Raw genomic sequence first — 15,434 nt, forward strand, 5'->3', positions numbered from 1 at the left:
TTTTTCACTCCATCAAAAATTACAAAGACTAGGGGACACCTGATGAAGTTGCAGGGAGATACTTTTAAAACCAATAGTAGGAAATAATTTTCACTCAAGAGAAAAGTTAAGCTCTGGAACACATTGCCAGAGGATATGGTAAGAACGGTTAAAGTGGCTGTTTTTTTAAAAAAGGTTTGGACAAGTTCCTGGAGGAAAAGTCCATAGTCTGTTATTGAGACAGACATGGGGGAAGCCACTGCCTGGCCTGGATCTGTAGCATGGAATGTTGCTACTATTTGGGTTTCTGTCAAGTACTGTGACCTGGATTAGCTACTGTTGGAAACAGGAAACTGGCCTAGAAGGATTCAGTATGGTTATTTTTTTCTTCTCATGTTGACGCTGTGGCAGGCATGACTCTGGGGTGAGCAGAGAAACAAGGAGGAGAAGGCATAGGCTTTGGCGGGAGACACTCTATCCCATGGTGTATCAAGTGAGAGAGGGCGTTTGCTCCTTGGGGTGGGCTGAGGAGATGAGTCCTCTGAAACCTCACGGTGCTTAACTTTCTTTGCAGTCTTACCTGCAGCATTGTGCTCATTCTTCGAGCTGTGATTTCCTGGGATTTGGGGGCAAGTCAGGCTCTTTAGCAGAGCTGCTGTGTTTATTTTATGCAAGCTACTTTGGATGAAGTCAGATATGTGGCGCAGAGAAAGTACACCTCCTGAAGTGCTCTGGCACAGGCTGCTGATTGCGAAAGAGTGGTAGGGGTGGAGCAACCATCAGAAATTTGTCGGCTGCTCCCCCTTGCATGAGCTCCCTGCCTCTGGTATAGCAGCAGCACCCTCATTGGAGAAGACGAAGCTTACAGCCAAGTAACTGTGTGCTGTAGCCATAAGTAGTGTCCACATCTGTGCTACTCTTTTTTTAAAAAAATTTTAATTAAACTAAACTAAGACTAAACTTTATATACCGGGTCTTCAGCCAGAAAGAAGCTTGACTCGGTTAACAGTAACTAAAAAAATACTTTAAAAAGTAACAATCAGAAAATATTAATATGACTAGTTTCCAAAGTGTTTGGCAAATAAAATAGTTTTTATTGGAACTGAATTTTATAGATATAGGGAGCTACAAAATATTCAAGTAGAATGAGAAAAGAGCAGAGCTACATCTGACTAGCTGTGGAAGTGAAAAAAAAATAAACTGAGGTGAAAGGGGCCAGCTGTAGAGAACGCAAAAACTCACTCACACATACCTAGTATGTGAAAAGGCTTACTTTGCTCGAGGAGAGAGCATCGGTCAGAGATTTCACCATCTCCCCTGCTTGTCTTTGGAGAAACGCAGATAAATTTCCCATCATTTTGAGAATTACAGACCTGATTAAGTACACTTCTCCCTCCGTATTTGCGGTTTCAGAAATCACGGTTTTGATTATTTGCGGTTTTTAGCTTGCTGGCTCCTCCCCCAAATTACATCGGCTTGCTTAGAGAAATCTCTGATTCTAAGCATTTACAGAGAAAATCACTTTCTTCACCGTGTTTTGCCTCTCCTTCAGGAACAGGCCAGGTCTCCCACCATGTTATTCGCGGTTTCACCATATTCACGATGGTTTTTAATAGAAAAGAGCGAATAACATATGAAAAAGTTATTCACGGTTTTTCTATATTCACGGGTCTGTTAATCCCTTATCGCAGCGAATACGGAGGGAGAAGTGTACTCCTTTCCAGCACACCTGCACAACACTCACACCCCCCTCACACCTGAATCAGTTCCTTATGTATATTACATCCTACAGATGTCACAAGGAAATTCTGTTTGGCAGTGATCCAAGTATAACCATGAGCATTAGCAGTAGATTTGAGAGTGAGGTTTATTACTGTCATCGTATGTGCAACATTAACCCCTTGGTAACCTTATCCAGAGAAGATTCATACCTTGCAGGATACTGTGCCTCTCACAAAGAGGAACTGCTTCCACATATACCAAGATGTTCAGGAAGTCAGCAGCTTGTGCTGTGAGGGGATGTGTCCCAATAATCCTTTCATTGGCTTTCTCACCTAGAAAATGTCCAGAAATGACAGGTTCTGAGCCTGAGTGAAACTTGTGCTTTAGACTCTCTTTGTAGCTTCTCCTATCACACGCAGAGCTTTTGTCAGACCTTTATATTTACAGAACTATAGGGCTTGGTCAGAACCAAAGTCCAGCACACTGAACATAAGTCGGCGAATGATCTCCTTATATTAAGAGCATGATGGTCAAAGGAGAGTAGATAGATGCACTGAGTGGCCAGTAAGTGTGACAGAGTTGTGTGGTTGGATGGAACACAATGGATAGAACATTGTGCACAAAGATGGAATATGAAGGATGATGGTATGTTGTGTAATGTAGAGATGGTGGGCTCGATATTGAACTGCAGGAGGCAGTCTGGCTGCCTCCTACGGTTGGCGGTGAACCCAGATATTCAGTGCCGGGGTCGCTGACATTGAATATCCAGGGCAAAGGTCGGCGGCTCGCACTTAGCCACCAGCTAAGCCGATTTTCATCAGCTTGGCTGGCTAAGGCTAGTGGCCAAAGATAGACCAGCCTTTTAAGCGGGTCTGTCTGGCTTTGTGCCTTAGCCGGCCAGTTGATGAAAATTTGTGATGACCGGCTGTGTCACATGACATAGCCAGTCATCAGGCTGGACAGCGAGCCCAATATTCAGTAGCTGACTATCTCTCACTGAATATCATTGGATAGCCGGCCAAATAGGACTTAGCCATCTGGGGGTGGGGGGTGGAGAGTGTTGTGCAAATGGATAGAATGTGACAAGAAAGTATGTTATGTGGATGGATAAAATACAAAGGATAACGTTCTTCAGATAGAACATCATGGAATTTTGTGCAGATGGATACAAAGTGATGTGAGAATGGACAGAATATGAAGGATGGATAGACAGAAGAACTGGATAGATTCTGAGTGGACAGATAGAATGGATGGATTTTCAAGGAGATATATAGATAAGTGTTGATGATATTATAATAAGTTTTGTGAACATGGTAAATTTTAACAATATTTTGATAATTGTAAACCGTTTAGGTATGCTTTTGATAAATAGTATATCAAAGATTAAATAGATTTTGGAAACTTAACTTATTATTTTTTTTGGGTGGTGCATTATTTAAAAATAAAAGCATTCATTATAAGAGGAGGTTTTTGTGACATGATTGAGGGTCCTTGTACGGTCTGTGTGAGTGATCTATTTAGACACAAAATAGACCCGTGGATCTCTGATGTCTTTTCCTCCTTTCACCTAGTGACCTGTTGTTTAGTGGATATATGATAATAATGAAAGTCTTGTACATGATAAGGGTGAATCCAAAAAACATAACTGACCAAGTAATATAAACAAGCCTTGGAAGGGTGATCCAGAAAAATTTTTCTAAAATTACTCAGAGATATGAAACTCTGAAGGGAAGGCTACAAGACCTCCCTTGGGTAAAGAGTTTACCTTCCAGTCATTGTTATTCTATGAAAATATTTCTTGATCACAACTGGAAAGGCTGAAAGGTTCAACTATTTCAAAAGTTCAAAAAAACTGGTTTGTTCTTGTTGTTAATATCATGCAAACGTCACTGCATACTTGATGAAAAAGTCCACTTAGCTGTTAAACAGGAATGAGGGGGTCCCAACGTGGCCCCGTTTCGTTCCCTGCTTCAGGGGACCCGATGTAGGCTGGTTCAAATTGAATCCAAGTTAATACTAGTGCTGAAATAGCATAACTGCGTGACTCGCAAACAAACGCATCATAGCTGGGGAGTCAAAAGAGATAACTTCTTGCGATTCTGGTGGTCCGAATTGCAAAAAGTTATCTCTTTTGACTCCCCAGCTATGATGCGTTTGTTTGCGAGTCACGCAGTTATGCTATTTCAGCACTAGTATTAACTTGGATTCAATTTGAACCAGCCTACATCGGGTCCCCTGAAGCAGGGAACGAAACGGGGCCACGTTGGGACCCCCTCATTCCTGTTTAACAGCTAAGTGGACTTTTTCATCAAGTATGCAGTGACGTTTGCATGATATTAACAACAAGAACAAACCAGGTTTTCTGAACTTTTGAAATAGTTGAACCTTTCAGCCTTTCCAGTTGTGATCAAGAAATATTTTCATAGAATAACGACGACTGGAAGGTAAACTCTTTACCCAAGGGAGGTCTTGTAGCCTTCCCTTCAGAGTTTCATATCTCTGAGTAATTTTAGAAAAATTTTTCTGGATCATCCTTCAAAGGCTTGTTTATATTACATGGTCAGTTATGTTTTTTGGATTTTGACTTTTTTCTGACCTGGTGTTTGTCGAATAATATCCCTGAACGTAATTCAGTAATTGTGTTTGGACATGATAAGGGTGAGGCAGAAAGACATATTGATACCCGAGTAGGGTTACCAGCTTTTACTCCCATAAAATCCGGACCCATAGCCCTGTCCCCAGACCCACCCAGTCCCACCTAGCCCCGCCCCATTTTGCCCAAGTCGTGCCTCGTTCTGCCCCAGCCCCGCTCCCCTCAACCTGTTCTCATCTTCGGAATTGTGTCAGGAGGGCATCTGCAAATGAAATGCAATGACATCAGTGACAGGTCAAAAGCGCGCGCCGACAAAGGCGCGCCGACAACCCAGCGCAGACAACTGAGCGCAAGGCAGAAGCGCGCCGAAGAAAAACAGTATTTTAAGGGGCTCCGATGAGGGATGTTGGTGGGGAACCCCCCCACTTTACTTAACAGAGATCGCGCCGGCATTGTGGAGGGTTTGGGGGGTTGTAACCCCCCACATTATACTGAAAACTTCACTTTTTTCCTAAAAAAGAGGGAAAATGTTAAGTTTCCAGTAAATGAGGGGGGTTACAACCTCCCAAACCCCACACAACACCAGCGCAATCTCTGTTAAGTAAAGTGGGGGGGGGGTTCCCCACCAACACCCCCCGTCGGAGCCCCTTAAAATACTGTTTTTTTTCGGCGCGCTTCCACCTTACGCTCAGTTGTCTGTGCTGGGTTGTCGGCGCACCTTTGTCGTCGCACACTTTTGTCTATGAACCAATGACATAGTATGCATGTGCATTACATCACCGCGTTGCATCCACGCTTGCGCAGATGCCCTCCCGATGCAGTCCCGAGGTGGAAGCTTTTCAAAACTCAGACATGTCTGAGTAAATCCGGACTTCTGGTATCCCTACTGCTGAGAGCTGGGGTAGTAGAGATTTACACGCGTGTACTGAATATGACATGATTGTGACTCAAAATATTTTTTGACAAACAAAAAGCACCTAAAGTGGCTTTTCTTTTTGGAAAGGACGCAGACCCCTGTCCTAGAGGCTCCAAGACACTCGGTCTCTTGCAACTAAGACATTACCTGAACAGGAACAACACTAGACTCACCATAGGCAGCACAGATTCGAGGCCCCAGCCATAACCTGCACTCTTCAGCAGGGAGATAAGAGGCTAGATTCAGCATGCCATCTTTCCTGCAGTATTCTGGGAGTGGCAGACTGGAGGTCAGATTCTCAGTCCTGGGGAGACAGGAAGGTGCAGCGTTACCGCAGGTAGGCAGAACACTTTCAACCTCTTCTGCTCTGTCATTGAGGTTTGCAGAGAGAGGAGACTGGCCTCCTGAGCTGAGCCAGAAATAGAAAATTAATTAAAAGCTCTATATCTGCAGTCAGACAAGAGTGAGACACTCCCCTTGGCAACTGTTTGTCGTTTCTCTTCCAAACACAAGAGGAGAGAGTGGAGGCCTGTCTCCCAGCCTTCTGATAGGAGGGGCATGCTGGAGCATTGGTCTGGCATTAACAGTAGACAGGAAGAACAAAAGAACATCCCATGGCTAAGCTGTAAAGGAAATCCAAGCAAACAACCAGAGGAGGCAGACAGGGCTGAGATCTTTCCAAATGTTTGTCTGCATTAAATTAAGCAAACAGAATGTGCATCACTCCTATCCCTCACCCCTCAAGCTGATCACACTCTGCCTGATCTCTGAATGGAGATGATAGTCCTTTTCTGCATCACTCCAGCCCTTAACCCCTCAATCTATGAGTAGTTATGGTCAGGTTGGTCTCTGAATTAAAGTGGTGGTGGGGGAGCAACATCTCCCTTTGTGTTAATATTGAATGATCCCCCTCAACCTACTGCCAATATGGCTTTCATACCCTTTGCTTCCCAAAGTAAGCAGGACACTACATCTGTTCATGAGCTCTTCATGCACCAGTCCAGTCTTTCACTCTTCAAGCTGGTCAGTCATTCTCAGAATGAAGATGATGGGTCTTCATGCACCACTCCAGCCCCTTGCCTGACATGGGGGAAACCACTGCTTGCCCTGGATTGGTAGCATGGAATGTTGCTACTCTTAGGGATTCTAGAACCTTGCTACTCTTTGGGGATTCTGCACGGAATGTTGCTACTATTTGGGGTTCCAGAATCTTGCTTACTCTGAGATAATGGAATGTTGCTACTCTTTGGGTTTTGGCCAGGTACTAGTGACCTGGATTGGCCACCGTGAGATCGGGCTACTGGGCTTGATGGACCATTGGTCTGACCCAGTAAGGCTATTCTTATGAGATGGATTGTGGTGGTCTTTGAATGGAGATGATAGCTTTGGTCCTTAAATGATCCTTCACTAATGGCTTGCTACCTCAACTAGGTTTAATTCATGGCCTAAACAACTGTCCCAGGTTCTAGTACTTCAAACCCAGGAATGGAAAGGACAGAGGTAATCCTCCAGTGCCCAAAATGCTCTGTTTTTCTAATTAAGCATTCTGAGCAGTTACAGGAATCTGCATGTTTTTCTGTAAACAAATCCAAAGAAAACTGGCAATTGCTAATGTATTGTGCAAGCCCAGAACATGAAAAACCATGCCAAACCCTGAAAAATGTTCTCTCGCTTGCTCATTCACTCTTTCTCTTTTCCTCTCTTAGACTCTCTCTGCTCCTGTGTTTCTATCAAGACAAGAAAATTTCTTGAAATGTTGAAACAGCTTGTACTTGTGTGTCGACAAATTAGTAGATTAAGGACTCGATTTATCAAAACCTTTCAAAGACTAGAGATGTAATAGGACAAATCCTGGGTTCTGGGCTTTATGTTTCTGGTTTGGTAGTAGATTTTGCTGCTCAGCTGTTGTTTCTCTTGTTTCCCCCAGGCCAGAGGCATAGCTAGACATGGTATTTTGGGGGGGGGGGTGCCCAAAATGGGTGCAAACATGTTCCTGCCCCTGCACCAGCAACCCCAATACATAAATACCTGAACTGGTGGGGAACCCCAAGCCCTGCCAGGTGGAAGAGGTCCTTTGGTGGCTAGAACAGGTTATTCTCCTACTTACTGCAGGTGGCAGGACTGTCCATGCATTGCTGCAGCTGTCCTCTCTCCTCCTGTGCATGCTCAATTTTTATGCATGTGTGAAAACTAAGCATGCACTGGGGGAGGGCGGTGCAGCAGCAATGCATGGACAATGCCATTGGCTGCAGCAAGTAGGATAATAACTTGTTTTGGTTGCCAAAGGACCTCTTCCACTTGGTGAGTCTCGGGGTTTCCTGCCAGCCATAACAAAGATGCCAGAATTTGGGTGGGCCCAGGCCCTTCTGTAGCTATCCCACTGCACAGGGTTCAGATCAGTATTCATTGGGCATGGAACCTGCATAAAATTAGGCAGATAACTTATTCATTTACCTTTATGCTAGAGGTCCAGCTATGCTCTTCATTTAAGCAGGACCTCTGAATATGTGTTTCTAAACTTACATGGACAAATTGCCTCTGCAAGGATAGCTTTTCTTTACTAAATTTAATAATTTGCCATGCCAAATAAGTTCGAGGCAGGTAACAAAATGCAAAAATATAGAACACAATGTAATACCCACTCCTACAAATGAAACACAAAAATCCCCATACATAACATAACATTATACTTATAGATCGCGTTACCAAAAAGTTCTATGCGGTTTACAAAAGATTATAAACATTAAACGTAATCGTTTATTTGAATGAGTCCGCTAGTCAGGTATATGGAGAAAAGATAGGTTTTTAGCTGTTTTCTAAAATGTCTGTAAGAAACAGCTGTGAGCAACAATAATCAAAATTCTTTTTCATGAGAAGCTGCCTGAGATGCTAAAGAGTGATTTAGGAATTTCTTGCTTTTACAACCTTTTACGGAAAGGAAATGGAACAGAGCATGAGTTTTTCTACTGCATTTGTGCGTAGCTATGGAAAAACTATTAGCCAGATAAGTAGGGGCTGCACCATATAAAACCTTGTAACAAAAACAGCCCAACTTGAACAATATCTGAGCTTCCACAGGCAACCAATGCAATTCGCAATAAAATAACGTAACATGATCGTATTTCTTCAATCCGTAAATCAATCTAACTGCTGTGTTCTGTATCAATGATAATCTCAATAATTCCTTCTTAGTAATTGATAAATAAGCAATATTGCAATAGTCAAGGAGACTCAACAGTAATGACTGGACCAATAATTTAAAGGCTGAAAATTCAAAATAGGGTCTAATTGTTCATAGTCTCCATAAAGTAAAATAACTTTTATGTACAACAGCATCTATCTGGGTTTTCATAGTAAGATGTTTATCTAATATGATTACCTAAAAACCAAATTATTTTAAAATGTGGCATAAGATTGAAATTGGCACACAATTAATGGTTACAGAGTTCCACAGTTTCAGTCCCATCTAGGGTTACTAGATTTTCCGTTTGGAAAATCCGGACCCCTAGACTCGCCCTCAGGCCCACCCAGTCCCACCCAACCCCACTTTGTCTCGCCTCAGTCCAGCCCCCAATCCTGCCCTAGCTCCACCTCCTGCTGCTTGCTCTCGTGCAGATACCCTCCTGCCTGATGGCAGTTTGATAGAAACTTTTCAAAACCCGGACAAAGTGCCAGGTTTTGAAAAGCCGTCAGGATCCCTGGACATGTCCACAAAAGGAGTTCTGAGTATCTGAGAAATCCAGATGTCTGATAACCACTCTAAAGGTGCACATAGTAGTTGATTGCAATTTGATACCACTTGGAATACAAAGCTCACGATATAGTCCTACTTAGGGGGAAAGTTATCAACATGGGCTACTATTAAGATGGATTATTTTACCACAAGGGATCCTATGCTAAAATAGCATGAATTATGGTAAGATATCCCATCTTAATGGTAGCCCACACTGATAACTTCTCCTCTTAAACAGATATACAGTATTGGTGTTCCAGGGCCTAGTGAAATACTTGCAGCACTGGTTTTTCATACATAGGGATTTTCTCGTTTGATTCCTGGGAACAAGGACTGTTTTTTTTTTTTTAGAATGGTGGATTTGCTATAGAAGTACAGTGATTTTTTTCAGGGTTTTGTGCCTGACAGTGAAGGTGTTTGTGTCGTTGTTATTGAGGTTACAACAGAATTTTATTGTACTTTCTTGTATGATGTGTAGGTAAGAGGAAATGGCCTAGTTCTACACTGAATCCATTGATGGATTCTGGAATGTTTGTTTGCAGAACTGAAGGTGCAGAATCCTATCTGGGTTCAGTCCCATTCTATCTAGTTTGAGGGTAATGGTAGATCCAAGACGTCACCCTTACATAGGACAAATGGCTGACCAATACTTTTTAATAGTTAGTAGTTTTATTGGAGAATTTAAACTGACTAAGAAGGGGGTAAGTATTCAGACTTCAGAAGTGAGCATTCTGCTGACCGCTGCTGGTCCACAATGAATATGCATGAGAAAGATTTGCCTGCACTGCCTTCTTGGTATGCAAATCTCTCTCATGCATATTCATTGTGGATATCCTGAAAACCTGGCCTGCCAGTAGATCTCGAGGACTGGACTTGGGCAGCCCTGCTCTATAGCATGTATGTGCTTCTTTATAAAATAGCGCACTTGCACGCAGAAATGCCAATTAAGGCATCACTTATGTGCACAGGACAAATGTAACTGCACCCCCCCCCGTTATAAAATTGCCCTGCTTGAGACAGGTCAAAATATGCAGAGTCTAGGGTAGGGGGGTCTTCAAATGCAGTCCTCAAGTTTCACATTCCAGCCGGGTTTTCAGGCTTTCCACAATAAATATGTACGTATGATATCTATTTGCATGCAATGGAAGCAGTAGATGCGAATAGATCTCTTACATATTCTTTGTGGAAATCTGGAAAACCAGCCTAGGTTGTGGACCTCAAGGACTGGATTCGAGGATCCTGGTTTAGAGTGTGCTCTGTATCTTGGTTATTTACACACCTGTTGAATTTGGGTGGTGGAGGCTGTGGCAAATTATGACTTTTTTGTCTTTTTTAGAGTCACTTGCAGAGACCATAATTCGCAATGGATCTCTGTCAGGTTCAGGGGTTTTCTTGCAAACCTTACAGGATAGGGGATAATGAGCAGTTCATCCACATACAGCAGGCATTTGTTCTCTGAGCTGTTCATTGGCAATTGATAACTCAAACCACCCTATCTTGAAGAAGTACAATTTTTCCTGTTAGCACTGTAAGTATTTCCCCTATCTGTTCCAGCAAGCTCACAATTTAACTATGGTACCTGCGGCAGTGAAGGGTTAAGTAACTTGCCCAGGGTCACAAGGAACAGCACAAATCAAACCCACAACCTCAGGGTGCTGAGGCAGCATCTCTAATCACTGAGGCTTCAGTACTGAGGCTGAGCATTTCTCCAGCCATGCAGGTGTGAAAGCAGCTGGATGTTGGGTTGCGTCATCCTCTCATTCCTCCTTGCCTTCTGGCTGTTTATCTTTACTTTACAGCTGATGATGAATAGGAGTTAATTAAATCATAGCCTACCCCCAATTCCTGTTTGCAGTAGTTTGGGATTGAGTCCAGCATGCCAGGTAGAGTCAAATGTTTTTAAAGTCAATAAAGCATGTTAACATCCTCTCCCTCCCCAAGAAAGTTAATCAGTGTCTTTTAAGGTAAAGATGTGGTCCGTGGTTTGGCGCTTAGGGAGTAACCCAATCTGACATTTGTCTGGTCTTTTTTATTTATTAGAATCTGTGTTAGAAAATGACATGGGGACAAATTTTTCCCCACGGGGACTCATTTTCCCATCCCCGTGTGAGGAAGAAGGATTCCACTTCGTGTGCAACTGGACGACGTTCTGGGGGAAGAGCAAGTTATTCAGGAAGGATGGACCACCTTAGCGGAGATGGAACTAATAGCCAATCTGTCGATCAAATCGGGAAGGATTCTGGAAGACTGGAAAGTGGCGAATGTTATGCCGATCTTCAAGAAAGGTTCAAAGGGAGATCCGGGAAACTACAGACCGATGAGTATGACCTCTGTACCGGGAAAAATGGTATAGGCGCTGATAAAGGACCGCATCATTGATCACCTTGACGGACATGATCTGATGAGGACCAGTTAGCACGGCTTCAGCAAAGGAAGATCTTGCATGACAAACTTGCTGCACTTCTTTGAGGAGTAAACAGGCAGATAGACAAGGGTGACCCGGTCGACATTGTATATCTGGATTTTCAGAAGGCATTCGACAAAGTTCCGCATGAACGACTACTTTGAAAAATTGCGAGCCAAGGAGGGTGAAGTATTCACGTGGATTAAAAACTGGCTGGTGGATAGGAAATAGAGAGTGGGGGTAAATGGACAATACTTGGACTGGAAAAGCGACACGAGTGGAGTGCTGCAGGGTTCGGTGCTTGGACCCGTGCTCTTCAACATATTATAAACGACCTGAAAATTGATACGATGAGTGAGGTAATTAAATTAGCAGACGATACAAAGTTATTCAGAGTAGTGAAGATGCAGGAGATTTGCGAAGACCTGTAACGTGACATAAACACGCTCGAGAAATGGGCCGCGACATGGCAAATGAGGTTTAATGTGGATAAGTGTAAGGTGATGTATGTCGGTAACAAAAATCTTATACACGAATACTGGATGTCCGGTGCAGTACTTGGAGAGATCCCCCAGGAAAGAGACTTGGGAGTACTGATCAACAAGTCAATGAAGCTGTCCGCACAACGTGCGGTGGCGGCGAAAAGGGCGAACAGAATGCTAGGAATGATTAAGAAGGGGATCACGAACAGATCAGAGAAGGTTATCAGGCCGCTGTACTGGGCCACGGTGCGCCCTCACCTGGAATACTGCTTCCAGCACTAATCGCCATACATGAAGAAGGACACGGTACTACTCGAAAGGGTCCAGAGAAGAGCGACCAAAATGGTTAAGGGGCTGAAGGAGTTGCCGTACAGTGAGAGATTAGAGAAACTGGGTCTCTTCTCCCTTGAAAAGAGGAGACTGGGAGGGGACATGATCGAAACATTCAAGATAATGAAGGGAATAGACTTAGTAGATAAAGACAGGTTGTTCACCCTCTCCAAGGCAGATAGAACGAGAGGGAACTCTCTAAAGTTAAAAGGGGATAGATTCCATAAAAACGTAAGGAAGTTCTTCTTCACCCAGAGAGTGGTAGAAAACTGGAACACTCTTCCGGAGGCTGTTATAGGGGAAAACACCCTCCAGGGATTCAAGACAAAGTTAGACAAGTTCCTGCTGAACCGGAACGTACTCGGGTAAGGTTAGTCTCAGTTAGGGCACTGGTCTTTGACCTAAGGGCCACTGCGTGAGCCGACTCTGGGCACGATGGGCCACTGGTCTGACCCAGCGGCGGCAATTCTTATGTTCTTTTCTTGTCCCTGCCCCATTCCTGCTACTTCAGCTTGTCTGCAGTGTTCTTTGCTCACACGTTTAAAGACAATAGACTGTTTTCAGTCCAATTCTTTATATGTGAGTTTGCAAAGCATTGGACCCCTGAGGAAGGTGTGTTCACCGAAACACGGACCGTGTAGGGTCTGGGTGGAATTTTATCACCATATTTTTTTAGCATTGTACTTTTTAAATTGAATTTCATGGTTTTATATGTCAGTGTTTAATAAATTATCTCCAGAACATCTGTATCCACAGTTTTTGGTTTTCTTTTAAGCTACTCCTCCACCTAGGAAAAAACCCCCCTCCATTTTATAATGGAAAGCAGGGCTTGAAAATGTCCCACGTTCTCTGTGGATAAAAATGCATGTGTGTTCAAAGTCCATTATTTCAACCTAAAGAGTGAAGTCACGCCCGCAGACTGGAAGAGAGCAGGGAATTGCAGGGAGCAGTTTGGAAAATGACATGCCCAGCTTAGTACTTATCATTTACCTCCGAGGAAGCAATCACGCAGTAATTAGAGCAAAATCACTGCTGTTCTTTGCTTTGATTATAGCTCAAACTGATAGGTATAAAACATGTGGAAATTTGGCATCTAGATGCTCCATTCGAATTATTTACCCCAAAGTGGTAAAAGGGAAGAATTATGAGATACAGAAGAGAGGTAATACAGACAATTTCTGGGTTCTTGTTGTGCCTAGTAGCGTAGTAAGGGGGGAGGGGGGACCGACCAGGGCACTGGCACCTCTTCGTCCCGCCACACCACACCCCATTCACGCAATCCCTACTTCGCACCTCTGTAGATCTTCGCTAGCACGAGCACAAGCAAATTCTTCCTGTTGCTCGTGCCAGCCTGGTTCCCCTCTGAATCACTTCTGGGTCACGGGGCCAAGAAGTGACATCAGAGGGAAATCCAACGCTGGTGTGAGGAATATGCTGCAGAAGCCACTCACGCTGGGAGAGCGTGAGTGTGGAGTGGGGGGGGGGCGAGAAGGAGCAAGGGCACGGGGAGGGGTGCACGGGGGGAGGCGTCAGCGTTCTGGGCGCCTCCTATCCTTTACTACACCACTGGTTGTGCCAGAGCTGATACAAGGTCTCAGCAACATCTTTTGACTATCCCCTCAATCTAACAGCTATTCTACGATACAAGAAAAACCATTTACTCGGTAGTTGCGCCAAAATTATGGAATGCCCTTCCCCTAACCCTACGGCAAGAAACTAGTTTAAATAATTTTAAATCCAATCTTAAAACTTTTCTCTTCAAAGACGCTTATGAGATTTATGATTGATTAAAAAAAAAAAAATAAAAAAAGCGAAGAGGCTAGTTTCAGACAACCCAACTTCCCTGATGTTCTCTCCTGTACCTTCTCCTTTTATTTTTAATATTGTATCCCTACCCTCTTTCACTTTGCTTCATTGTTTTGTCTTAATAGTTGCTATTAGTTTGTCTGTCCATCCCCCCGATTTTTAATAAATTTTTAACACTGTAAAGATATGAACCGCTTTGGTATGTAAAGCGGTATATCAAGACATGATAAACTTGAAACTTGAAAACATCTATCGGGAGTTGCATTTGTTGGCATGTTAGGATGTGTTTGTTACAAAGTTTTGACCGGTCAGGTGCCGTATTATCCGATGACTCATTTCTTGTTGCAAATTTAATGCACTTTCGTAACTCTCATGCTTTTTTCATTTTTCTGTTAATTTAAAAAGTACCATCAGTGCCTTCTTTCTTATCAAGCAGCTACATGGGATAAGGATTTTAAGCTATTGATATCGAATTCCATTGCCTACTTATATTTTAGGAAACAATTCAAAACTTGTCTGTTTTCCTGGTTTTTTGGTAATTGATATTTCATATTCAACTGTATGTCTTTATTTTAACTTTTTTCCAATTGTTATGTTGTAAATGCTATGATGTTGTGGTTGATTAGGTATCCTAGGTGAACCTTCAGGCTTGTACCCCCCTTCTTAATTAGCATAATAACATAACATAATAGAAAATTTCTAGACCGCATAACCTTTAGTTCAATGCGGTTAACAAAAGATTATGCTAAGGGAAAATACAGAGATAATGTGATGCACAGAAATTTAGCTAGCCAAAAATTTGGAGAAAACAGTTTTCAAAAGTTTTCTGTAATGTTTATAAGATATAGATCTAATCAGTAATGGACGGAAATCAGCTTGATAGGAAAGACAATGCCCATGATGTTTCTTACTTTTACAGCCCTTTGCTGAAGGAAACATAAATAAGGCATGATATTTTCTACTCCTCTCATGTGTCACGATAACAAATCTATCAACAAGATATGATGGGGCAATACCAAAAGCAACTTTATAATATAAACATCCCAACTTGAAAATCACCCGGGCCTCCACTGGGAGCCAATGCAACTCACGATAATAAGGAGTTACATGATCGTACTTCTTCAGGCCATAAATTCTTCTTACAGTTGTATTTTGAACCAAGGTCAGTCTAGCCAAATTTTTCTTAGCACTTATCAAATATACAATATTACAGTAATCTAAAATACTCAAAAGTAATGTCTGAACTAAGGGCCTGCTTTACGAAGCCGTGCTAGTGGCTGCACTGTGGTAACGGCCCCGAAACCTAGAGATTTAAAGGGCTTCGGGGGCCATTGCCGTGCGGCAGCTGCTAGTAAGGCTTCGTAAACAGGGGGTAAGAGTGTAAAGGTGGTAGCGTCAAAGTAGGATCTGATGGTACGGAGTTTCCATAAGGTATAATAACTCTTCTGAACTACTGCATCTATCTGATT

The 15,434-nt window shown here is 43.0% G+C and overlaps 1 protein-coding gene across 3 annotated transcripts in view; it reads right to left on the reverse strand.

The window, feature by feature from the left end:
- Positions 1-15,434, reverse strand: part of HR (HR lysine demethylase and nuclear receptor corepressor) — a 129,524-nt gene that overhangs the window by 12,969 nt on the left and 101,121 nt on the right. For all 3 annotated transcript variants that reach the window (XM_033949604.1, XM_033949603.1, XM_033949602.1), the window contains exons 14-15: positions 5,384-5,514; positions 1,911-2,033 (exon numbers count right to left, since the gene is read on the reverse strand). In XM_033949604.1, coding sequence (XP_033805495.1) covers positions 1,911-2,033; positions 5,384-5,514 — 254 coding nt within the window. The remainder of the gene's footprint in view (positions 1-1,910; positions 2,034-5,383; positions 5,515-15,434) is intronic.

The sequence above is a fragment of the Geotrypetes seraphini genome, chromosome 6 (genome assembly GCF_902459505.1).
Source record: "Geotrypetes seraphini chromosome 6, aGeoSer1.1, whole genome shotgun sequence".
Lineage (NCBI taxonomy): Eukaryota > Metazoa > Chordata > Amphibia > Gymnophiona > Dermophiidae > Geotrypetes > Geotrypetes seraphini.